Source organism: Petaurus breviceps, unplaced genomic scaffold, assembly GCF_028583685.1.
Source record: "Petaurus breviceps papuanus isolate PSGF00001 unplaced genomic scaffold, PetGlider_PUasm1.0 120, whole genome shotgun sequence".
Lineage (NCBI taxonomy): Eukaryota > Metazoa > Chordata > Mammalia > Diprotodontia > Petauridae > Petaurus > Petaurus breviceps.
The window spans coordinates 200,293-226,925 of NW_027185627.1; the positions used below are offsets into that span (position 1 = coordinate 200,293).

The window sequence follows — 26,633 nt, forward strand, 5'->3', positions numbered from 1 at the left end:
ACAGGAGAGAGGATATATCCCTACCCTTTTACGTATTCTCTAGTATATATGTATAATCTTTATGTCTGATGTTTATGATTTATACAATAAACTAGATAGAGGGCAAGAGCTAGGTGCTTCATCACACGGCTCTCTGTAACACCAATGTGATACCCATAGCAGATGCTATGAATATGTATACGTGTTTCTAGGGTAGATTTGCAAAATATAATAAACTCTCTTCCTCAAAGGCAAAACCAAAAAATGTATTTGGAAAATCACTACGAGGATACCAAGAAGTAAGTTTTAGCAAGGTACTCCTCACCAATCCAGGGAGCACCAACATTTGAAGTATTCTTTCTGTAGACCTCTCCACAAACAAGTTCCCCTAGGCAAGTTCCTCCCTCTGCCCACTCACTCTCTCTTCTTTCTCTGCTCTGCCTCACTCTCATTCTCTTTCCCTTGGGCAAACTCTTCCCACACTGGGCTCCATGTGACTCAGACTCCATGTGATTCAGGCTGTATCATAGTTGTGAGCTGGGCCAGAACTCAAAGCAGGTCACATAGGCCTATTAATGGGCAGGGAAGATCATTCTGTGCCATTAACTCTCATCTGCTGAAGATATCTGTACTGCGTTTTGGTTCACAGGAAGAACTAGGAACAATGGGTAAAAGCTAGAGGAAAATCAAGATTTTGGTTTCCTGTGAGGGGAATACTTCCTTCTAAAAGTAGCATGAGCTGCTGCCTAGGGGAGTACTGACTTCTCGTTTATTGTATATATTCAACTAGAGCTGGATGACCATTTCTTGGAGATGTTCTAGAAGGTGCTTCTGTTCTCTTGGGTATTTCTAGTTAGGAAAGGTGTCATCAGTCTAGTAGACTGAATCTCATGCCACTTGTTAGTGTCCATGCATATGTTAGGACACATAAATTCAGCTCATTCATAAACTCAGTCAGTATAACTAATGGGGGGTGCCAAATTTGATTGTACCTTATATGGATAAAAACTTTTTTTGCTGATAACTCTGGGTTTTTTTTTTTTTTCCTCAGGGGTCCTAAGGTATTGTTTAGTTAAGACATGGGGTATTTGAAATGAAGGTTGGAATGCTTGACTCTTGTTAATTAGCATATATGAGCTGGAATCTGTGACTCCTTCATTATGTATGTTTTTAGAGTTAGAGAGCCCATACCTCTACACAAATGGCCATTATCTACATAGTTATTGCTCCTTGGGAGTTTGGACAAACACATTATGGCTCAAGAATGCAGGCAGCAAATAGCCAAACAACAGCCACAAAAATCCAAACCCAGAGCCTAAGTACAGTGCCCAGGATACAAATTCACTCTAAGAGACAAAATGTGCAGGAAAAAGAATGCTAGGTTTAGAGTTAGAAGATCTGAGTTTGAATCCTGGCTCTGCTACTTAATATTGTGTACTAAGTTTGGGCAAGCATCTGAACCCCTCCCCCCCCCGGGCCTCAGTTTCCTTCCTAATATAAAAGAAGGGGTTGGATTGAGTGATCTGTAAGGTTTCCCATGATCCTGTGACTTCAAGTCCAGGTCTCTTTCCACTGTACTCTACTATTGCATTTCTCATCTCCAGATTCTGAGCATTTAGAACATGGCTATTCCTCATGTCTGGAATTGTTCCCTCCTCATCTCTTCTCTCCTGGTTTCCCGGATTTCCTTTAGTTCTCCGCTAAAGTCTCCCCTTCTATGAGAACACTTTTGTGGTCTCCTTTAATGCTAGAACCTTCCCTCACAGGTTATTTCCAGGTTATCCTGTCTATATCTTGTTTGTGCCTTGTTATTTACATGTTGTCTCCCCCATTAGACTGAGAACTCCTGAAAGCAGGGACTATTGTTTGCTTTTCGTTGTATTTGCAGCACGTGGTAGGCACTTAACTAAATATATGTTGACTGTTGTGTACTATGATACAAAGAGATACAAAGCTTCGATATTACAGTTCCTGCCCTCATGGAACTTACAGTCTCTAAAGGGATGTGACATTCACAAATAATTAAAATACAAAGCACAGGGAAAGACAGAGACAAAGACAAAGACTAGCAAAATGGTATGGTGATTAAAGGAGGGGAAAGTCATTACTGAGAAGGAACCAGGGAAAGCATTCTGAAAAAGGTGATATTTAAGTTAGGTTTCAAAGAATTAACAGGCGGAAAGGCAAAGGGAAGACATTTTCCTCTTGGTTCTTTTCTGTTTTCTGACTAGGTAAAGGTATTTCATTTAGTTTATTATTTCATTACAGATTATTTTAACAACTATTCCTAATAGTGTTTTAAATTGACTTTTAAATCTAAATTTATTTATTAGTTTTGAACATTCATTTCCACTAGATTTTGAGTTACAAATTTTCCCCAATCTGTTCTTTTTATATCCTCTCCATCCCAACCCCCAGATGGATTTCTATACCCCATTGCCTCTGTATCTTTTAAACTGACTTTTAAGTTAGTATTTATAACAGTCTGTGCTTAGCTTATCTTGTACAGCCAAGTCATTTTACATGCATTTTACTCTTCCATATGAGTTGTTTTTTGTTTTTCCGTATTTTTGAATGCTTTTCCTATGCTATTTTGGGATCCGTTTCTCGTTTTTTACCAAGTTCTATGTTCTCAGCTTATTTCTTCCCTTCCTGCTTTTGAAATCTTCACTATACTTGGTAGCTATTTGCTTGACAAGGACCCTAAACCTAACTCTAAACTCTGACCTTTAACCCTAATTTTAAATCATGAATTTTTTAAATAATTAAAAGGAACAAATGTGACAGGTTTCTTAGAGATTGTAGAATATGTTAGTCTGGAGAGTTAAGATCTAACAAAAAAAATTGACTTTAAACAAAGATTTACATTTCTTTTAGCATTTTGTGTCTATAAAGACATTTATAACTTGTTAAACAACTGGTAGACACAACAGAATTACAGACTGAGTGCACTAAACTAGATAATATAAACTCCAGACAAGCTCAATTTGAATCTGATGTAACTTAATTTACAAAATAGTAATTTGTTATTCAGTTTGTCTAGACCCCAGTTCAGTTGCAAAATTAAATTATTCTTTCATCTCTATTTTGTAAGATGGGAATAAGCAACTCTGGTTTCATTTTTGACTTCTCATATGACCTTAGGCCAAATCACTTACCTAACCTGTGTCTATTCATACAGAAGTAAAATTGGGAAGGATTAAATTGAACACACACACACTCACACACTCACACATTCATACACTGACTCTGTTGTAATTGGTTCCTGGTTCTTGCCTTTTAAAAGAAAAGCATTTGAAATCACTGAAACTTTCTGGACCTCTTTCTTTGTCTCTAACATCAGTGTACCAGTAACTATCTTTAAGGGCCTACTGTGTGCAAAGTTCTGTAAAATGAAATTTGATTTGATGACCTCAGCCCTTTAGCTAAAAAAATTCCACTCTTCTTAGAACATTCATGTTTGTTGTTTTTTGTTATTACAAGTATTCCTCTGTGCTGAAACATTTACTTCTTATATCATAATATTGATATTCTTTTAAAAAAATTGTCACCTCTGAGTTACAGTTAACATTAAATGTCATAATTCAACTTATCCTTCTTTGCTTTTATACCATAAGAGTTGGGTTTCCTTCTTGAAGCCCTGTTCCCTAGTATTACATATATTTAATAGACTGAAGCCAGTCTTTTTGAGGGCAATAAAAGCTACATTAATATAGATGTGGAGGTTAATGATGTTATAAACGCTATGTGTCTAGACAGAGGTGTGTGTATTCACACACACTCACACTCACTCACACCCCCCCCCCACACACACAAACACTTTCCTTTTCCTCCTGCCTATAGTCCCTGCCCTCCTACTCTCCATTTTTACTATTGTCCTTGAGGGTACCTTTAGAACTGAATTGCCTGAATATAGATAGAGAGGGGACCTACTATAGTCTTTCTGTTGCTAATTCTATTTTGATGTATGAAAAATTTGAGAGACCCAATTTATGGGAAATTAATAATTTCATTATAATTATGACTAGTGAGTAATAAGAGGATTGGTCATTTGGCTGTCTCCCATAGACCAGAGACAGATTGTGGTGGCCTATTGATACTTATATGCCCGACAGATGGCAATCAACTCTGATTGGTTAACAGTTAACGAGAGAATGAATGTTATAACGAGGTAAACCTATTCTACTGAGGACCTGGGGGACATGACTGATTATGTCACTCTTAGTCTCAGACCACCCCCAACCTTGGCAATGTTGACAAAGAATCTACCCCCACTCAAACAAACCTGAGAAGAACACAATGGGCTTCCCCATTTGAGCTGGGTCTGAAGAAGATTGAGTTAATCCAATCTCATTATCAGCAATATTCTTCAAACATTGGCTGAATAACCTACAAGGGACTGATTTCTGAATGAGGAAATAGGAAGGAAAAACATTCTGGATCTCCCCAGTAGTAAATGGTTATTAGTATTAGAGAGAAATAGTTATTTCTTTCACTATCTACATAGTTTTCACTGACTTCCAGCTGAGTAGGCAAGCAGGAGCTCTCAGCTATATCCAGGTTCCTACTCCCAATTCAGGATGAACTTGCACCCTTGACCAGCCTGCCCCAGCTCTCTCTGCCTAGTTATGTTTATTCTGGTCTCCTGTTCCAACCAAACTTTCTATCTTGTATCCTTGTTCCTTTGTCTACTTTATTGATTATAATCCTACTAGGATTCCTAGGTTTACATTTTAATCTGTTGTTATTGATCAGAGCTATCCTAATTGCTCTCATACACTCTGAAGTTCATTCTTGGCTTAACTAAACAGTCATTTAAAGAACATTACCCTGTTGGTGACATCATGATCCCAGAATGATTAGTAGGCACACATTCATTCATTCAGTAAACATTTACTAAGTGCCAGGTACCATGCTGAGCTCTGAAGATACAAAAAAGAGGTAAATGACAGCCCTGCTCTATCTAATGAGGTCCCTCTTACCACTTGCCAGAATTCTGCGGTAACCTCCACATTGGTCCACTTGTGTCCAACTTTTACTTTTGGCCCTCCATCCTCTGTAGAGCTGCTAAACATACCATTCTTTTCCTTAGGGAACTTTGGTGGCTCTCCACTGCCTTTAGGATCAAATACAAAATCCTCTGTGTATTTTGCATTTAAATTAATCCATCTTGATTTCGTTCCAGACTATCTTTCCAAGCTGACTACATGTTACTTTTCCTCATGTACTTAATGTTCCAGACACAGTTGAAGTTTCCCATATGTGAAATCCCATTTCCTTTTTCTGTATCTTTGTACTGAAATTTTTCCTCCTAGAAGTCTTTCCTGATTCCCCCATTTGTTAGTCCTACTCTGAATCACTATGTAGTTATTTTGTATATAACCTATATTTTACTCATCTGTGAACACACTGCCTTCCTCTGGTGAAATATACGCTCCTTGAGGACAGGGACTATCTCATTTTTGTATTAGTATTTTAAGCAACATGTAGCAGAATTGGATTACGTGGTTATTGATCAGACTGTGACAACTATAAAAGTAAAGATGTAATCATTGACCTCAAAGAACTTAAAAGGAGTGCCATGTACACAAATTACCATGCAGGGTGGGATATGATGAGCTCAGGGTCAAGATATAAAGAACTCAAGACAAATGTAGGTGGGAAAGAACTTGCAATAAGGAGAATAAGGGAAGAGGTGGTATTACAGTTGAACCTTGAGGGAAAAGAAGGCTTTGGACAGGCTTGAAATGAAGGAAGGCATACCAGGTTTAGGAGACAGACTATTCCAATGCACAGAAGCAAGAGGTAGTAGCTAGAGCTTAGAGAACAGTTCTTAGTCCTGTCTGGCTAGAATGTGATTGTAAAAAACTAGTTTTGTAAACAAAATGTAATAGTAACAATACACAGTTTCAAATAAAGTATGGAATAAAATAACTTCACCAAAGAAACCATATAAAAAGCAGTAAAAATTATGAGAGGCAGTGTAGCAGAGTAAATAGAGAGTTGGCCTTGGAACCAGGAAGGCCTATGTTTCAAGTACTTCCTCAGACAACAATCTGTAGCCCTGGGCAAGTCAAAACCTTTCAATATTCCAGGCAAACTCCAAGTCTATAAATTATAGAGAAGATTCAGGCCTGTACTGGTAGTGGGAACTTTCTTACTTTAGAGGTAAGAAGAATACCAATGAACTCACAGGTTCAGTCTCTATTCTAAAAGTGATTACTATGATTAATATAAAAATGTTCACTGACTGAGGATTCATTATTATTATTTTATTGTGTTGTGGATCTTTCTATATACATACATACATGCATATATACATATATATGTATGTACACATATATAGACACAGACATTATTTATTTTTCATTATCAACATTCACTTTCAGAAGATTTTGAGTTTTAAATTTTCTCCCCTTCCCTCTCCACCCTCCTCTCCAAGATGGTGGGCAGTCTGATATAGGTTTTACTTATACATTCATATTAAATGTATTTTCACATTAGTCATGATGTAAAGAAGAATTAGAACTAATGGGAGGAAACATGAGAAAAAAAGAAACAAAATAAAACAACAAAAGAAAATGAGAGCAAATAGTTGTAATGTTAATGGGAGTTGAAGATCTCCCCCACCCATTAATAGGGCTCACATGGAGCCCAAAAAGAGAAACTTGATTAGGGGAGGCTTATTTTTTCAGGAAGGCCCACAGCTTTTGTTACTTTGTAATTAGGCAGTGCGCGATGAGGGTTGTGATGCCCTCTGGCTCTGAAGAAGGGTATATATACTCTGGGGTGAGGTTTTGCTTTGAGGCTCACTCATTGGAAGAGTTGTTGTGATTTGGCCAGATGAAACTCTGGGTAACTGTTAAGGAGCCCCCGGCTTTGAAAACCCAGATCTTGGTGCTTCTCTCTCTGATAACTTATGTATGTGTGTGTATGTATGTATGTATGTATATATGTACATATATATGTAATTAAGATTATTGACTCCTTTAAAGTTGCTTTCCTTTAGAAAAGCAGATCAAAGAACCTGTGCTAGCAGCCATCTTGGATATGCTAGGGTGCTTGTTGTTAGAATAGTATGCTTCCATCTGCATTCAGACTCCAGAGTTCTTTCTCTGGATATGGATAGCATTTTCCATTGTGAGTCTTTTGGAATTATCTTAGATCCTTGCATTACTGAGAAGAGCTAAATCTATTAAAGTCAGTAATCATACAGTGTGGCTGTTACTATTTACAGTGTTCTCCTGGTTCTGCTCATCTCACTCAGCATCAGTTCACATAAGTCCAGGTTTTTCTGAAATCAGCCTGCTCATCATTTCTTATAGCAAAATAGTATTCCATTACATTCATATACCCCAACTTGTTCAGCTGTTCCCCAGTTGATATGCATCCCCTCAATTTCCCATTCTTTGCCACCACAAAGAGCTTCTTGTAAGTATTTTTGTACATGTGGGTCCTTTTTGCATTTTTGTCTTCTCTTTGGGATACAGACTTAGAAGTGGTATTGCTGGGTCAAAGGGTATGCACAGTTTTATAGCTCTAAATTATTCTCTATAATGATTAGATCAGTTAACAACTTGTGGATCTTTCAATAAAGTAGCTTAAAAAAACCTCACATGCTTGGCTAACTATATATATAAAATTAACTGAACAATTAATTACTAGCATAATTATTACTTACGCTTGCCCCATCTGCCAGGATATATAGTTTTTTTAAAAAAGCATATTTAAATGATAAAATTTTTAAAATTTAATTATTTATAACATTCTTTCCATTTTATATTTTGAGTTCCAAATTCTCTTCCTCCTTCCTACCCCCTTTCCCAATGAGACGGAAAACAAAATGATATCAATTATACATGTAAAATCATGCAAAACATAGTTCCAGAAGAGCTACATCACAAAAAAAGAAAAAGTAGAGAAAATTATACTTCAGTTTACACTCAGATTTCATCATTCTCTTTCTAGAGGTGGATAGCATTTTTTCATCATGAGTCCTTTGAATTTGTCCTGGATCATTATATTGCTGAGAATAGCTGAATCATTCACAGTTGATCATCATTATAACATTGCTGTTACTGTGTACAATAATCTCCTGGTTCTTTTCATCTCACTTTGCATCAGTTCATGTAGGTCTTGCCATGTTTTCTTTCTGAACCTCTCAATCATTTTGTATAGCATAACCATACACCATCAAAATCAAATGTCATTACTAGATCACCCTTTCCCCAATTGATGACTATCCCTTCAGTTTCCAATTCTTTGCCATTGAAAAAAGAGCTGCTTTAAATATTTTTGTACATACAGGTCCTTTTCCTTTTCATTTGCTCTCATTGGGGTATAGACCTAGTAGTGGTATTGATGGGTCAAAGGATATGCATAGTTTTATAGCCCATTATAACATAATTCCAAATTGTTCTCTAGAATGCTTGGACCAGGTCCTCCACCAACAGTTTAATTAGTGTACCTATTTTCCCTCATCTCCTCTGTCATTTCTGATAGGTGTAAGGTGGTAGGTACATCAGGGTTGTTTTAATTTGCATTTTTCTGATTAATAGTGATTTAGAGCATTTTAAAAATGTAACTATAGATAACTTCAATTTCTTCTTCTGAAAACTGCCTGGTCATATCCTTTGACCATTTATCATTTGGGAAATGGCTCTTTTTATAAATTTGATTCAGTTCCCTATATATTTAAGAAATGAATCAGAAACTTGCTTGAAAATTTTTTATATTGCTACAGTGTCTATAGTAGTTTGAACAAAATGTTGTTTCCCTGATTATCTCTTTTAATTAAGTTTATTTTTGCTTTTGTTTTGTCTGAGATAAGGATTGCTACCCCTGCTTTTTTTTACTTCAGTTTTAGCATGATAGATTCTGCTTCAGCCCCCTATTTTAACTCTGTATGTCTTTCTGTTTCAAATGTCTCTCATAAATAACATATTGAATTCTTGTTTCTAATTCATTCTGTTTTCTGCTTCCGTTTTATGAATGAGTTCATCCCATTCATATTCATAGTTATGACTTCTAACTTCATATTTCCCTTCATTGTATTTTCTTCTATCTATCCATCTCTTTTTATCTTTTCCCTCCTCCAAAATCTGTTTTGCTTCGAATCACTGCCTCCCTTAATCTGTCCTCCTTTTTATTATCCTTTCCCCCTACCCCTTGTTCTCCTATCCTTTTCCCTTCCTATTTCCCTATTGAGTAAGATAGATTTTTATACTAACTGTGCATGCATATTCTTTCCTCTTTGAAGAAATTCTAATGAAAATGAGGTTCACACATAACCCACCATCCCTCCTTTTTCTCCTCCACTATAAAACCTCTTCTTTGTGTGCCTCTTCTATGTGAAATAGTTTTTCCTTTTCTCCTGGTGAGTCCCTCTTTCTCACCCCTTCATTTTTTTAATGAGATCATTGCAATATAGTTGATTCATGCTCATTCACTCTATGTAGAGTCCTTTTAACTGCCCTAATAATGATAAAGACCTTATGAGTTACATGAGTCATCTTTCCATATAGGAATGTAAATAGTTTTAACTTTATTGAGTTCCTTATGACTGCTCTTTCATGTTTACCTTTTTATGTTTCTTTTCAGTCTTCTGTTTGAATGTCATATTTTCTATTCAGCTCTGGCCTTGCTATCAGGAGTGCTTGAAAATGCTCTATTTCTTTAAATGTCTATTTTTCCCCTTGAAGAATTATACCCAGTTTTGCTAGGTAGGTGATTCTTGGCTGTAATCCTAGATCCTTTGCCTTCTGGTATAATAATATTCCAAGCATTCCATTCCTTTAATATGGAATCTGCTGAACTTTGTGTGATCCTGACTGTTGCACCCCAGTATTTGACTTATTTCTTTCTGGCTGCTTGTAATATTTTCTCCATGACCTGGAAGCTCTGGAATTTGGCTACAATATTCCTGGGAATTTTTATTTTGGGATCCTTTTAGGAGGTGATCAGTGGGTTCTTTTGAGAAGAATTCCTGGGGAGTTAGAGGTTGGGAACCCCTAACCTATTCCATGTTGTCCTTGAAAGATGAAGTGGGCCAGGGTGGCTCTGAAGGGTCACCTTATCCCTTCCAGGTACCCTGTACACCTGGATGACTCAGTCCTTCAGTAGATGCCATAGGTGGGTTCATCGTCTTGGTATCGATTCAAATACTGAAGTGGTTGCAAATGAGGGAACTTCGTTGGGGATGGTAGGGGGATGGACGTACAAACTGGAACACTGGCTCCCGCATGTTGAAGCAGGTGGTGTTAGACGTGGGTGACAGTCATCCCAGTGGCACTGGAAGAAGGCCAGACCAGCTGGGGTCATGAAGTCAAATGTGTGGAAGGTTCTTATAGCAAGATGGCATCTTCAGAAAAGTCTATGGGCTCCTGCTGCTTGAAAAGGGGGAAAGCGAAAGGGTGAAAACCAGCTCCTCTTGAAGGGAAGGTCACTAGCCAGTGGATGTATTCAGCATCTTATTCCTTCAAGTATCCATCCAAGTTGGTGAGCAGCAAAGTCCACAATGAATCCTTTTCTGCCTCATATGTCACCTCTGGGGGATTAGTGGCCTTTGTTGGGGTGACCTCATTCCCCTGGAATACAGGCGTCATCAGCTCTTCTCCCAGACTGGAACAGGCAACATTCAGTGGGACCCAGGGCACAAAGGTGGCACCATGGACCAGGTCTTGGTAGAGACCATAGTGCTCAGCTGCTTACGGTATGTGAGGGCCAACAGTCTTCTCCCAGTCAGCCTTCACCCCCTCCAGCGGGACCCAGACACTGCGGAGGTGGGCAGCTTTCTCCATCCTAGCCAGTTCTCCCCAAGGATCTTCCTCCTTTCAAGGACCTGTTGTTGCCTCTGGAGCATCTTTTGGGAGGAAATCCAATGTCTGTTTTGTCTTTGGGATCTGAGAGCTGCCAGAAGTAGTTCTTGCACCATTTCGGGGCGTTAGCTTCGCGTTTGACGCAGCGCGGTAGCGGTTAAACTGCGATACTTCTGGCTCCCCAGCGGGCTCACGGTGATGCTCTCATTGGGCTCGGGTCCCAGCGGGGCGGCTCGGGGGCAGCTCAGGACGGCCGCGTGTGAAGCCGCGGGCACTCTTTGTTCCGTGCAGCATGAGCGCACCAGGGCGCCATCATCTTCCTTCTGGACTTTTTTTTATCAAATGCTTTTAGTTGCTCAGATGACCCATATGCATGATTCTAAAATGTTCAGAGTATATGCTTTGGTTGACTTGATTAGATCAGTCTAATTTTCCAAAAATATGTGAGAAGACTGATCGGGTGCGAGAGGCCTAAGGCAGTTGTCTCCTATCTCTGGAAAAGTTTACTGAAGGTAGAGAAAACCTTATTATGGGATATCTTTGTGGAGATTGGCAGATTATTGATAAAACAACCATACAGCCTGAATTTTCCTACTTTGTACAAATTACAATTTAAAAAAGTATATTTTTAATTAGACTTTTGGAAAGGGAGGTTCTTTTTTAACCAAGGTGTGCTGATTTTTAGCTTGGAAAACATGTTGGTATAATTGTAGAAGAATACTCATAAGTAAAATGTAGGCTATAGTCATGCCCTTTAGTTTACCCATGACTGAGATGACTAAGTTACTTCCTATGCCATTTTTTGTATGACTATTATCACAAATTATCAAAAAAAAACAAACTACCATGGACCTTATGCACAAGCAATTCCAAGGACTTCTTATTACTAGATTATCTTAGAAGAGAAGTCAAGAGCTCTTTGGGCTCTGAATAGTTAAACTTTCTATTGTGTCTTATTTCCCTAACTATATCTATTATGATCTCTGTAAAAACAAACTATGGTAATTTGCTTCTTTGTTATTCCATAGTACTCTGCTTACAGCAGTAGCTATGAATATTTGTTGATTTAATTTTCTTTTCAAGGTATTAATTTAACCATATTTTCCCTTTAAAAAGTGAATAGTTTCTGGACTTTAAAAAATATTTTCATTGGAATGTCATTTCACTTCTCCATGAAAATCCTGCTAAGGTGCCTTATCATGACATAATGGTGGCCTGAAATTTTGAAGGCTATGCTGATGGAGTTACAGACTATGAAAAGGCTTTAAGTTCCAGTCAAGAAATGTTCTCTGTCCTGTGAGCAACAGGTTAATAACTAAGTTCAGAGAGTCATGTGACCAGAAAGTTGTCAGTCAAATGGTCAGTTTTTTTTAACGGTGGCAATGCATGAAAATGACTATTGGGGCATGGAAGGGCTTGATGATGAACTAATGAAGTTCCCTTATCTTTTGAAGTATTAATTAAAGATTTCATTACTTATATTGTGATAATTAAACTCTTCAATCTTCAACTTTTGCATCCTTTTCTTTAGAGAAATTTAACACGTATGTGACCCTGAAAGTACAAAATGTGAAGAGCACTACCGTCGCGGTTAGGGGGGATCAACCTTGCTGGGAACAAGATTTCATGTTGTAAGTATCCACAGTGACTGCCTGGGTGTTCCTTCACCCCTTAAATTACAGAATTGGAGATTTGGGCCTTGTTCTGGGGAGGATGTTTTTTTTTTTCCATTATTCAAGCATTTGTTATAAACTTTAAAATTCGCAATACTGTCTTTGGCAATCTAAGAGATATAGGAATAAAGATAAAATGCACTTATAAATGTATTTCTTATCATGATGGCACATGGCATCATTGCTTTGTTAATAAGCTTTACCAAGTGATAACATTAAAGCTGACATTTATACAATACTTTGAAGTTTGCATATTTGCATGTAAGTATAAGGTATTGACCTTTTGTTATGTAGGCATTTCGGTTTCCAAAAAGGGTAGAAAAAGAATATTTATATGTGGAACAGTGATAAAATAACTTAAGAAACACAGCCCATTAGACAAAAATGCTCAAGGAGAGACATGGACTATTTTGTGGACTTGAGAGAAAATTGCTCTTCAGATAACTGTGCTGAAGGGGACCTGTTTGAAAGAAAAGTACTAATAACTAAAGAGCATACTGTGACCCATCAGCTCATTTACATATTATTCTCAGAGTTTGAAGGAAGTAACTGAGAAACTATAAATCAAATAATTGTTTGGGGAACATGGGACGATCACAGTTGAAGTTATATGAGAGAAGGAAAGAGAGTAGAGGAGAGCTGTTTATAGAAGATAGAAAACTGACAGGAGCTAAACAAAGCTGACAAGCCAGCTTTGCAGCTGATCTAGGAAGCTGATTGATTGGATGAGTGTTGGAATCTAATTGGAGGAAGGCGGTATCCTTCTCTATTTGAAGGGCTGTCTGGGCTTATTACCTTCTAGACCCATCTATAGCGTGAGAGAAGGGAACTTTCTCAGGGATGTTTGTATTCCTCCATTACCCTCAGTAACTTAAGAGATTAGGGAAGAAAGAAGGAAAGGTGAGCTTTACTCTTTTATTCTGTATTGATATATTTTTTACTGAAAGAGAATGTATCTTTTTCAATACCATACCAAGAGTGCTTGGGTGAGTAGAAAGTGACCAAAAATTGGGTTTGTTCAACAAGAGATCTATGAAAACCAGAAGGGAAAGTAGAGCAGAGAGATGTTTTTGTCCAGTAGGTGATCTCTAAAGAGATCAAGGACATCAAGGCCTGTAAGCACAGATTTATGAATTGTCTTAGGATATGGGTTTCTCTATTCATGTGCTTCACTACTAGGTTGCTACAGAATGCCACAGACATGAATGCTACTATTATTCTTGCATTTACACTTTATTGAGCAGATATTATGATTTTTTTGTTGCCTTCTCATTTAGTAAATGTTATATATTTGAGTTAATAGTGTCATTGTGACTGATTTTGTATAATGAGAAGCATACCAGTGGGGGCTCAGGAGCTACCGTGAAAAGTGGTAGAAGTGGATCTCCCCCTAATTCCCTCATACACACATTAGAGTTCCCCTAATGACCCCGAGAGTTGAGTTGTAGCAGCATGGTTGTGGTTGTGACTGGCCTCCTCACTCTGAGAAAACTCTCCAGAACGACTAGAATGAGAACAGGTTAGAGATGAGTGAGTCAGCCCAGAGGGAGAGAAGGGATTTAATGTCAGCACCATGCCTAGGCTATGTAAGTAAATAAAAATATATGCAGAGTAATTTTTTTGCAGGAAGAGGCAGGAGGGAAGGGATCCGCATCTTGGTAGGTCATAGTAGTTCTCACGTAGGAGGTAGCAGTTGACGTAAGCTTTCAAGAAAGTAAAGGATTCCAAGAGGTAGAAATGAATGAAGAGAGAGCACATTGTAGATATGGCAGGGTAGGGGATGGGGACAGGCACATGGTGAGAAAGATAGCCTGTGCAAAGGCAAAAAGACAGGAGATGAAATGTCATTTATGGAGAAGAGCAGAGCAAGGGGGCCTGTTTGGAAGTGTGAGGGTCACAAAGAAGAGTGATTTAGAATAAATCTAGAGAGCTTGGCTGGGGACAGATTGTGAAGGCTTTAAATGGAGACCCAGGAGTTTCTATTTTATCCTGTAGTAGAGGCATTAAGGAACTGCTGAAGCTTCTTAAATGGAGGAGTGACATGACCTGTTTTAGGAATATCATTTTGGCAGTTGTATGGGAATGGTTTAGGCCAGGGAGAGGATGGATGAGTTGAGACCAGTTAGGAGGCCATTGCAATAGTCCAGGTAAGAGGTGATGACCTGGATTAGGATGATAGTTTTTTGAGTGGGATGAAAAGTGGAATGATGATTCAATAAGATGTGGCAGCTGGTTTACTGATGAGAGAACTGAGGTTTAGAGAAGTTAAACCTCTTGCCTAGCACCCTGCTAATTTTTTAGCCCTGGTATCCATTAATGAGTTATCCTAGATGAGTCACAAATTCCATTAAGCTATGGTAAAGAAATATTCTGGTTATTCAATTATTCCATTGTTCAAAGTATTAGAATCCTGAAATTCTCCTTCATGTTATTTAATATTTTTTAGATGATTCAAAAGATCATTAGGAGAATTTTGAATCTGTAAATGAGAGTCATTAACTTTAGAAAGTCGTATTTAGAGAATGCTGCTAAGCAGAAAGCCAGAACTCTTATGCCTGTAGAATTCTACTGAGGTCATGTAAGGTATAAATGTTAAAATATCACAGCCTTCTAAATTAATACAAATGAATAAGCATGCAAGAATTTATTTGTTAAAAAAAATTACCTTGAAACTTCAGGCAACTGTTTTGTACTTGTGGCTTTTCCTTATTTTTACCTGAGGAGAAAAGTCCTGATTTTCCTACTTTAGAGTAGGGGAAGAGCTTATATGGGATGTCATGGTGCAGCTGAAGAGGCCTACATTCTTCAGGGATCAATCCCATCTTACTGATTTTTAGAACATTGCTGCTTGAGGGTTATTTTTTTTTTTTGCCATGTTGTACTTTTGTTATTAAAAGCATAACTAGCTCAATAGAAATGTCACTTTGGAGAAATTTCTAATTGATAGAATGCTAGATGAGAGTGTTCATTCTGTTGAAAATATATGATCTGGATTGTTGTTTTTCACCTAGGGTCTATGAATTTATTATTTTAATATTTTGATGAGGGTATTTCAATATAATTAGTTCTTTTGTTATCCTATATATTTCATTTTGTACAGTTAAAATATTATTCTGATGGTCCATAAGTTTTCCCAGACTGCCAAAGGAGGCTGTCAAACAAAAAGGTAGGAACTGCTATCAAGTTCTAGGACGTATTACCAAAGAGATGACCAGTGATGATCTAGAAAAGGCAGCAGTGAGCATCAGGGACAGATCTGGATAGAGTGTGTCCTTTTTTGATTGAGTCAGTGAGCTGGCAGAGGGCCCTGTGCTGTTTCATGCTTTTATCAATCACTTGGATGATGATATAGATGATAGGTTATCTAATTTTTAAGTAACACAAGTTGGGAGGGAAAGCTCACACATTGAATTACAGAGTTAATACTGAAAAAAAGATCTTTATAGGCTAGAACATTAGGCTGAATATAATAAACTAAAACTTAGGATACAAATGTAGTTTTATGCTTGGTTTTAAAACATCACTTTCATGACTACAAGTTGGAGGAGGTGCAGCTAGATAATCTGAAAATCCTCAGAGTGAGGGGGGGGGTCAGTTAGTAGATTGCAACCTCAATATAAATTAGTAGTCTTATATTGTAGTCAGTAAGCACCTTGCCCTTCATTAAAACAGAAATTGATTATGTTGGGGATTAGGAACATGGTGGTCCTATTATATTCTATCCTGGTCAGACATTATGTAGAGTATTGTGTTAAGTTCTGTAGGAAGGACATTAATAAGTTGGAGAATATCCAGAGGAATGAAAAGTCTTGAGATCATACTATAATGGGAGTGTTTAGCATGGAGAAGAACATATATAGAAGGGGACATGATAGCTGTATTAACATATTTGAAAAATTATCACGTGAGAGAGGGTTTAAATTCTGTTTTTTTCCCCTACCAATTCACAGAGAGTAGAATTAGGAGCAAAGGGTAGAATTCACCAAGAGACAAATTTGGGCTTTTTGTCAGGAAAAACTTGCCAACAATTAGAACCATCCAAAATTGAAATGCAGTGCCAGAGGAGTTCATAGGTTTTCCTTCATTGGATGTCTTCAAGCAAATGATGGATGATCATGTGCCAGACATATAGAAGGAATTCTTTTTCACATATGAATTGGATGTCCTTTAAATTCTTTTCACTTCTCAGGTTCTGTGCATCTATGTTGTTTGCCTTTTATTCTCTAGGCAATTGGAAGGTATTGAAGTTTTTTGAATAAGGTAGTAATATGATCAGACTTGAACATTAGTAAGATTACATTGGCAATGGTATGAAGCATGGTTTGGAAAGGAGAGAAAATATAGTTAAGGAGATTAGTTAGGAAGGTATTACAATACTCCAATATATAATAGTCTAAATAGCCTAAACTGCAGTGGTGGCAATGTGAATTGAAAGAAGGGGAAAACGCAAGGGATTGTGGAGATAAAATTGTAAGATTTGGGAACTGATGAAATGTGATGGGGAGAGTGTAAAGGAAAGACAAGAGTCAAGGATGATTGAGGTTTTGAAACCTGGATGATGGTATCATTGGCAAAAATAGAGAAGTTTGGAGGAGGGGACAGATTTCATTTGGACATATAGTTTGGAGAATTATAGGTGGTAATTGAAAGTGAAAATTGAAGCCATGAGAATGAATTCAATCACCAAGGGAGAGAGTCTAGAAAGAGAAGGGATGAGGCTGAGGACAGAACATTGATGGATTTCTTGCACTGGGGTGAGAAGATGATGAGTCACTCTTTTAAAAATTATTTTTTATTATGAACTTAATAAACAAGAAACATGAGCATTTCAATATACAATGAAAAATTTAAAAAGGGGTTGCAATTCAACTTCTGTAATGTACAGCTTGTTTTCTTTTGTATGATTCAAATTTAATATGGTAGTTCTCACATTGCTTATCCTTCTGCTCATAATTGAGGTAGCAAGGAATAATGATAAGACACTGGACTTGGAATTAGAAAGATCTGGAAGAAAATCCTGTCTTAGACATTTTTTTAGCTGTGTGACCCTAGAAGAGTGTAATGCCATGCACAAGCAGCTTTCCAGAAGAATGCTACTGTAAACAGCTTTTAAGGTTCTGATTACACAGTATAGTGAACACTCTGTTTATTCCATAACAGATCAAAGCAAAACATTCACAGAAAATCAAGGTACAACATTCACAATATTACAACTTACCACAGAAAATCACAATATGGTATTCACAACAGCTTATTAAAATGGCCACATAGTTTTCACCAAAGTGGCCACAATATTTAGAACAAAGAACAATCATCTCAAAGTATAATAGTCAGAGTCTTCCACTCATGGGGCACACTAAATTAACTCAATCAGTCACTTATTCAGCAATCAATTACTATCATTAATCACTAAGTACAATCATTAGAGAATACACAAACCCTCCACCCCTAGGTCACTAGTAAACTACAATTTCATCATTACTCAGTACCCACAGAGAGGTCTTTTTATCTCGACTTGGGGCTGGTTCTCAGATTCCCTGGATCCCCTTCCATGGTCCCAGATTCTGCCTGGATTCACCAGACTGTCACTTGGGTTCAATGACAGACCCTGTTCCTTATTCAGCTTTCTGGGTAGGTCCTGCTCCACACTGAAGTTCACAGGGTCTGGTCCATCTCAGATACTTCACAATTTCTGCTTCAGGGAATTCAAGGCTCAGCCAAGCCACAAAGTCCCTGCATCCTGGTCATGCTTCCTCAGTCTTCTGAAGCTCATTCAAAAAATCCAGCCTGGGGGAAGGGGCTCCTGGGCTCCTGGCTTCCTGGTTCTCAGGAAATTCTGGCTCAGTTCTAGATTCTCTCTTCTGTAGCTGTTCTGCCAGATTCTTGTCTGAAGAAATTCTGACTGTACCTCCCTGGGGCTTTTCTTATATACACAGTGTTAGCTACTTCCTGTTTCAGCCAACCCCTTCCTGTTACATCAGGAACATGGCTTCGTTTCTTTCACAGAGGTTTGATTAGTTACTAAGTACCTGCTTACTTGCCAATTAAAAAAGGGGTCTTCAAATTCAAATTACATTACTATTACAAAGAGTTAGTTAACCTCCCTATCCCTCAGTTTCCTCATCTGTAAGATGAGGGAGTTGAACTCAGTGGCTTATATGTTACTTTTAAGCCCTAAATCTGTTTTTTTTTTTTTAAACCTTTTGAAATCTTTTTAACCTTTTGAAAACACTTTACTTTTTATTACATTTTAAGTTCTGAACTGTCTCCCTCCCTTCCTCCTCACTCCACTGTAGAGAAGGCCACCATTTCTTTTTTTTTTTTCAGTTTTTGAACTTTTTTTTTACTTTTTTAATGTTTATTTTTAGTTTACATCATTAGTTACATTTCCACAAGATTTTGAGTTACAAATTTTCTCCCCATCTTTCTCCTACCCACCACCCAAAAACAGTGATCCCACTGTATACCCCTCCCCCAATCTCCTCTCTCCTATATCCTCCCCATCCACCCTCTAAATTTTCAGTAGGGCAAGATGGATCTCCATACCCCAATGCCTATATATCTTATTTCCCAGTTGCATGTAAAAATAATAATATTTTTTTAAACATTTGATTTTAAAACTTTGAATTCCAGATTCTTTCCCTTCCTCCCTCATTACCCACCCTTACTGGGAAGATAAGCAATTAAATATAGGTTGTACATGTGTAGCTATGCAAAACATTTCCATAGTGGATATATTGTGAAAGACTGACTATATTTCCCTCCATCCTATCCTGCCCCCTCCCACTTGTTCTATTCTCTACTTTGACCCTGTCCCTTTTCAAAATCGTGTGCTTCTAACCACCCTCCCCCCCAACTTGCCCTCCCCACCATAATCCCCCCTCTCATCCCCTTTCCCCCTACTCTCCTGTAGGGTGAGATACCCTATTTTAGTGTATATGTCATTCCTTCCCTAAGCCAAATTCGGTGAGAATAAGGTTGACTCATTCCCTTTTTCCTTCCTGTTCTTCCCCTCTGTTGTAACAGTTTTCCCTTGCCTCTTCTATGAGATAATTTACTCCATTCTGTCTCTCCCCATCTCCTCTCATATTCCTCTCTCACCTTTCAATTTCACCTTTTAAATATCATCCCTTCTTGTTCAATTGATCCTGTGCCCTCTGTCTATGTATACCTGTACACATATATACACACACATATGTATTCATATGCCCATATACCCTCCTATATAGATATATATGTATGTATACATACATATATATGTACATATACATATACATATATATACACACACATTTATATTCCCTTCAACTATCCTCATACTGAGAAAAGTTTCATAAGTTACAATTATTGTTTTTCCACATAGGAGTATAAATAGTTCAACTTTGATAAGTTCCTTATGATTTCTTTTCCCTGTTTACCTTCTCATGCTTTGCTTGCTTCTTGTATCTGAATGTCAAATTTTCTATTCAACTCTGGTTTTTTCATAAAAAATGCTTGAAAGTCCTCTATTTCATTGAATGACCATATTTTCTCCTGACACATGATACTCAGTTTTGCTGGGTAGGTGATTCTTGGTTTTAATCCCAGCTCCTTTGACCTCTGGAATATCATATTCCAAGCCCTTCAGTCCCTCAGTGTAGAAGCTGCCAGATCCTGTGTTATCCTGATTGTGTTTCCACAACATTCAAATTGTTTCTTCTTGGCTGCTTGTAATATTTTCTCCTTGATCTGGGAACTCCAGAACCTGGCTATAATATTCCTAGGAGTTTTCTTTGGGGGATCTTTTTCAGGAGGTGATTGGTGAATTCTTTCAACCTCTGTTTTGCCCTCTGGTTCTAAGATATCAGGGCAATTTTCCTTGAGAATTTCTTGAAGGATGACTAGGTTCTTTTTTTGATCATGGCTTTCAGGTAGTCCAATAATTTTTAAATTATCTCTCCTGGATCTATTTTCCAGGTCAGTGGTTTTTCCAACGAGACATTTAACATTGAAAGGCCACCATTTCTCTGTCTCTGTCTCTGTCTCTGTCTCTCTCTCTCTCTCTCTCTCTCTCACACACACACACACACACACTTTGTATACTTTTGTTTATAAAATCTTTCTCTGGAGGATAGCATCTTCCTTCATAGATCCTTTGTAGCGGATTTGAGTGTTTATAATACTCAGAATAACTTAGTTATTCACAATTATTCTTCGAACAGTATTGCTATTATTTTTTACGACATTCTCTTGATTCTGCTCATTTCATTCTTTGTCATTTCATACAAGTCATTCTATATCTTTTCTAAAATCAGCTTGTTCATTTCTTACAGCACAGCAGTATTCCATCACAATCATATGCCACAACTTGTTTAGCCATTCCCCAATTAATAGGCTTCCCCTCTATTTCCAGTTCTCTGCCACTACAAAGAGAATTGCTATAAATATTTTAGAATATATAGGTTCTTTTGCTTTTTCCCTGATCACCTTGGGAAACAGACCTAGTAGTGGTATTGCTGGGTCAAAGGGTATACAAAGTTTTTTTCTTTTCTTTTTTTTTTTTTGCCTTTTAGAGGGCAGTTGGGGTTAAGTAACTTGCCCAAGGTTACATGGCTAGTTTTGTGTGTGTGTGGGTGTGTGTGTGTGGGTGTTAAGTGTCTGAGGCTGGAACTGAACTCAGGTCCTCCTGACTCTTGGGCCGGCGCTTTACTCACTGCGTCACCTAGCCACCCCAAGATGAATCAATCTTAATGGAGAAGGAATAGTCTTATTGGCATGAGGAAGGTGAAATAGGAGAGTAGAAATGCAGTTAAAGCCAGGGGAAGAGAGTATTCAAGAAGAGTGGGTTGTTAGTAGTCTAACATGCAGCAGAGAAGTTAGGGAAAGTGAGGCTTGAAAAAGATCATTCAATTTGCAACCAAGATGTCGTTACTGAAACTGTTTTCTCTTCATTTATCAGAATGGTGGGGTTTGAAGCCAGAATGGAAAGGTTTGAGGAGTAGGCAGTGAGGAAGTGAAGGCAGTGAATATGAGTCAACAATGTGACTTGGAAGCCAAAAAATGGAATACAATGTGAGGTTACATTAAGAGACATAGAACCTTCAGAACAGTGATAACCTCAATGTATTATACCCTGATCAGCTTGCATCTGGAGTATTTTTGTTGAGTCCTAGGTGTCACATTCTACAAAGGATTTAAAAAAGTGTAATATGCCCAGAAGAGAATGTCCAGAATGGTAATAGGACTGGAGATTGACATTCCATATGAAGACTGGTTGAAGAAATTTAAGATATTTAGCCTGAAGAAGAGAAGACTTTGGAAGGGGGAGACACGATAGTGGTCTTTCAGTATCTGAGAAGTTGTCATGTAGAAGAGAGACTAGACTTGTCTTCCTGTAGCAGCAAGCACCCCAGCATCCCCAGGGTGGCTGCCAACACAGCTTCTTGGATCTGCTTTGCTAAAGGAAAGCAACTCAAAATGGGTTAACAGTCTTGCTTTAATCAATCAAACACATCATTTACCTGGTTCAGGGGAAAAAGGTCAGCACCCCGAACTTCAGAGTATGCAGACAGAAATATTTCAAGCAGACAGGCTTCCAAACTGTCCAACCATTACATCCATACCAAATCACAGTTACCAGAGAGGGAAGCATCAACATCTGGGTATTTCAAAGCTGGGGGGCTCTGAATAACAGATGCCCAGAGTCTCATCTGGTCAAATCACACAACACTTCTCAAAGTGAGCCCCAAAGCAAAGCCTCACATCAGGGCTTCATAGCCTTCTCCTGGCTCAGAGAATGTAACAACCTTCACCAACCCCTGCCCAATCACAAAGTATCTCCTGAGGAACAAGCCTCCTACAGCAGGCTCCAGGTGCACTTAAGCCTAGGGGCAGGGAAGATGTTAAAAATTCACATTCCTATAACACTTCCCTAGCTTCAAAGGATAAGACTGAGTGATGGGTAAAAGCTGTAGAGAATCAGATTGATTCAGCATTGTTAAGCAGACTTAAAGAACATTTAGATGTCCAAAAACAGAATGGTACTTTCAGGAGGGAGAAAGAATAACTGAGATGATTAGAGAAAGCTTAATGGAGGAGGTAGCATCTGATCTAACCCTTGGTGGAAGATAAAGATTTTGAGGGGCATGGATTAGGAATGAGTACCTTTTAAACTTGTTCAAATGAATGTGGATGGGAGGTAGAATGTCATGTATGGGGAATAGCATAGTTCACTTTGGCTGTGGCATAGTGCACATGAGAGAAAATCATGTGAAATAAAGCTAGAAAGACAAATTGGTTACAGATTGTAGAAGGTCTTAAATGTCAGGCTGAGGAGTCTGTATTTTTTCCTGGGGACAGTAGGGAGCCATATAGTCCAACTTGTGTTTTGACAGCAAGCAGTGTGGCCTAGTGGATTGAGTAGATAACTAGAATAATAGTGAAGAAGACCTGGGTCCAAATTCTACTTCTGACACTTCCCCTTTCTGATATTCAGTTTCTTTATTGGATTAGATGGCTTTGCAGTCACTTCCACATCTAAATCTATAGTGCTATAGGATCATATTGGCAATTATAGAGGATGAAATAGAGTAGGGAGAAACTGGAAACGGGGAGACCAATTGGGGAGCAATTATAGTAGTGAAGGTAAGAAATTATAGGGACATGAATTAGGGTGGTGGTAGTGGTATATGTGGAAAAAAGAAGACAAATACCAAAGATATCATGGGGACTGAATTTCAGAGTCAGATAGCATGGTGTAGTGGATAGAGCATTGCATTTGGAGTCAGGAGAACCTGGATTCAAAACTCACTTCATGTGTGCAATAGCCACATGACCCTGGGTAAGTCACTTAACTTCTATGCTTCCATTTCCTCTTCTATAAAATAAGGGAATTGAACTTACTGACCTCTTGATTTTCCTTTAAATCTCCAAGTCTGTGACTCTGACTTGGCAACTGATTCAGTGTGAGGTATCTGACTTAGCAACTAATTGATTTGTGGGGTATGATGGTGAGGGAACAATTGTGTATGACTCTGAGATTATGTTCTTGGGTGAGTATGGGAGGATGATAGTGCTTTCAATGGGAAAAAAGGGGGTTTGGAGAAGAAGCTGATGTGAAAGAAGAAAAAATTTGTTCTTTCAACTTATTACAAATAGGATTTCTAATCAGAAATGTTTTAATTTGGCTATAGTAATCAGACTCACTTATCTAGGGGAAGCTATAATAATTAGGAGTTATTTGAAGATTCAGAAAATGAAATGTTTCTTAATAAATTTCAAGTACATGAATAGATGTATCGTGATTGAAATAGTATTAATCTTGAAGGATAACTAAATTAGAATGAATTATATAGTTGATTTCATTATGAAGAGAAAATATATGTATAGTATTAACTTTAAAAAACTAAAACATTTTAAAAGAGGATAAGACCCCATACAGCAAATACATGTCTTCTTTTAGACTGCCATACTAGAGAAAATGTGGGAATACATTTGGCCCTGTCCCAAGGTAGTTCATAGTAATTATGGCACTGCAAGAAACTTGTATAACAATGTTACAATGGTTAATAAAACCTCAACAATTCCTTGAACATATTGGTGTGGCTACTTGGCACAGGTGACAACCCATCTTTGCCTGTCTTTCTGTAAATCCTTTATATGAGATGTTTTGAATTCTCTAGAAGACATTTTCTACTTTTTAAAATTCTTAAAGTTAGCAATGTGTAACACTTGGATTTTCCATCTGTTATCAGTCACATATGATATATGACCTGGCCACTTTTTTTTTTTTTATAGTTATCCACCTCCAGGATGATGTCTTTTAGGCCGTTCCTTATCTGCAAGTCATAATTGGTAGTGTTCTGCAGCTTACTCATACCTATTATGCATCTTTCCATTACCCTTTTAGTCACCTAGAAATTTGATTCTTTTAAATTGTGTGTTTCATGATTTTTAGTCATATTGCCTTAATAAAATATTGGTGTCAGGTTTTACTGAGGATATTTTAGGCCTGTCTCTTTTTTTTATTCAGTTCTAAGACATCTCATTATCTTTGCCTGTATATATTTTAGGTCAAAGAAAAACCACCTAATAAAATAGTATGAAAAGTAGCAATAGGACATTTCCCCTATAAATCTTGTCTAAGACACACATGTAGACATTACACACACACACACACACACACACACACACACACACACTTCCATATAGATTTACATTCTGATGGATTAACTCAGTGGGTTGCTCAATCAAAATTTATTTGGTACCTACTATGTGCCAGGTGTTGTGCTAAGTGCTAGGGATAAAAAAAAAAAAGGCAAAAGACAGTCCCTGACCTCAAGTAGCTCACAATCTAATGGGGGAGACAACATACAAATATGTACAAGGCAAGCTATATACAGGATAAAGAGGAAATAATTAATAGAAGGAAGGTTTCTAGTAAAAGATGGGGTTTTAATTGGGACTTAAAGGAAGCCATGGAGGTCCATAGGTAGAATGGAGGAGGGAAAGCATTCCAAGCAGTTAGAGAAAATACCTGGAGCCAAAAGATGGAACATCCCTTGTTTGTGGAACAGCTGAGAAGCCAATGTTGCTGAACAGAAGGGTTTGCATTGGAGAACTAGGTGTAAGAAGAATGAAAAGGTAGGAAGGAGCTAGGTTATGAAGGACTCTGAATGCCAAACAACATTTTGCATTTGATCCTCAAGACAATAGGAAGCCACTTAAGTTTATTGAGTGTGTGGGAGTGGGGTAGGTGGGGTGACAGGATCCAATGTGCCTTGGCCTTTTGGAGAGATACTGCAGAGATAAAACTGACAGACCTTGGCAACAGCTTGGATGTGAAAGGTGAGATAGAGAGTAAAGAATCCATGATGAGGATCGTGTTGCCCTCTGCAGTAACAGGGAAGGTAGGAGGGGAGTAGCATGGGGTTTAGGGGGAAAGATAAGGAGTTTTGTTTTGGACACATAAAGTTTAAGTTGTCTGCTGGAGAAACCTGAAAGGCAGTTGGAGATGCAAGATTAAAGGTCAGCCAAGAGTTTGGGGCAGGATAGTTAAATTTGAAAATCATTAGCATGGAGATGATAATTAAATACATGAGAGCTGATGAGTTTACCAAGTAAAGTAGTATAGAGGGAAAAGAGAAGGGAATCCAGGACAAAATGCTGAGGATACTTACAGTGCGATCTGGAAGTGGATCCAGCAGCAGATTGAGCAGTGGATCCCACAGTGGATCTAGCAGTGGAAGTAGAGAAGGAGCAGTCAGATAGATAAGGTGAGAACCAGGAGAGAATGGTGTTCCAAAAATCTAGAGAGAAGAGAGTATCAAAAAGGAGAGAGTTTTCAACAGTGTCAGAGGCTGTGGAGAAGTCAGGGAGAATGAAGACTGAGAAAAGGCCTTTGGATTTGGCAACTAAGAGATTGTTACTAACTTTGGAGAAAGCAGTTTTGGTGGAGTGATAAGACTGGAAAATGAGTTGTAAGAAGTTAGGAAGAGAGTGAGAGGAGAGAAAGTGGAGTCTTTTTGAAGAGATTAGCTACAAAAGACAAGAGATATAGGCTGATAATTAGCAAGGATGGAAGGATCAATTGGGGTTTTTTTTTTTTTCAGAATGCTCATGGAAACACCACAATCTGGAGTGTTTGATCTATGTTGGTTTTCCTTCTTTAATAATTAAGCTGATCTCCTTTTTGAAGTCACTGAGGAGTTGTATGGTAGCAGTGTAGGGCTGGGAGATTGGACTATAAGGAAAGCTGAGTGCTGCAGAATTGATCAAATCTGGCCTCAGACACTTAACATAAAAACTATCTGTGTGACCTTGGGCAAGTCACTTAACCCCAATGGCCCTACCTTCCCCACTCCAAACAAAAAGAAATTAGAATATATAGGGGTGGCCAGGTGGCTCAGCAAAGTAAGAGCACCGGCTCCAGTGTTGGGATGACCTGGGGATCAAATCTGGGCTCAGATACTTAGCACCACACCCAGAAATAACTGGCTGTGTAACCTTGAGCAAGTTACTTAACCCCGATTGCTTAAAAAAAAAAAAAGAATTGACACTTTCAAATTGTGGTGTTGAAGAAGACTTTTGAGGGTCCCTTGGACAACAAGGCTATCAAATCAGTCAATACTTAAACTAATTCAGGTCATTCTTTGGAAGGTCAAATACTGAAGCTGAAGCTTAAGTA

The 26,633-nt window shown here is 38.1% G+C and overlaps 1 protein-coding gene and 1 pseudogene across 4 annotated transcripts in view; one reads left to right on the forward strand and one right to left on the reverse strand.

The window, feature by feature from the left end:
* UNC13B (unc-13 homolog B) overlaps positions 1-26,633 on the forward strand; it is a 341,071-nt gene that overhangs the window by 86,411 nt on the left and 228,027 nt on the right. For all 4 annotated transcript variants that reach the window (XM_069088739.1, XM_069088747.1, XM_069088763.1 and 1 more), the window contains exon 3: positions 12,328-12,427. In XM_069088739.1, the coding sequence (XP_068944840.1) occupies positions 12,328-12,427 (100 nt within the window). The remainder of the gene's footprint in view (positions 1-12,327; positions 12,428-26,633) is intronic.
* LOC138162591 (large ribosomal subunit protein mL38 pseudogene) lies at positions 10,095-11,112 on the reverse strand (annotated as a pseudogene).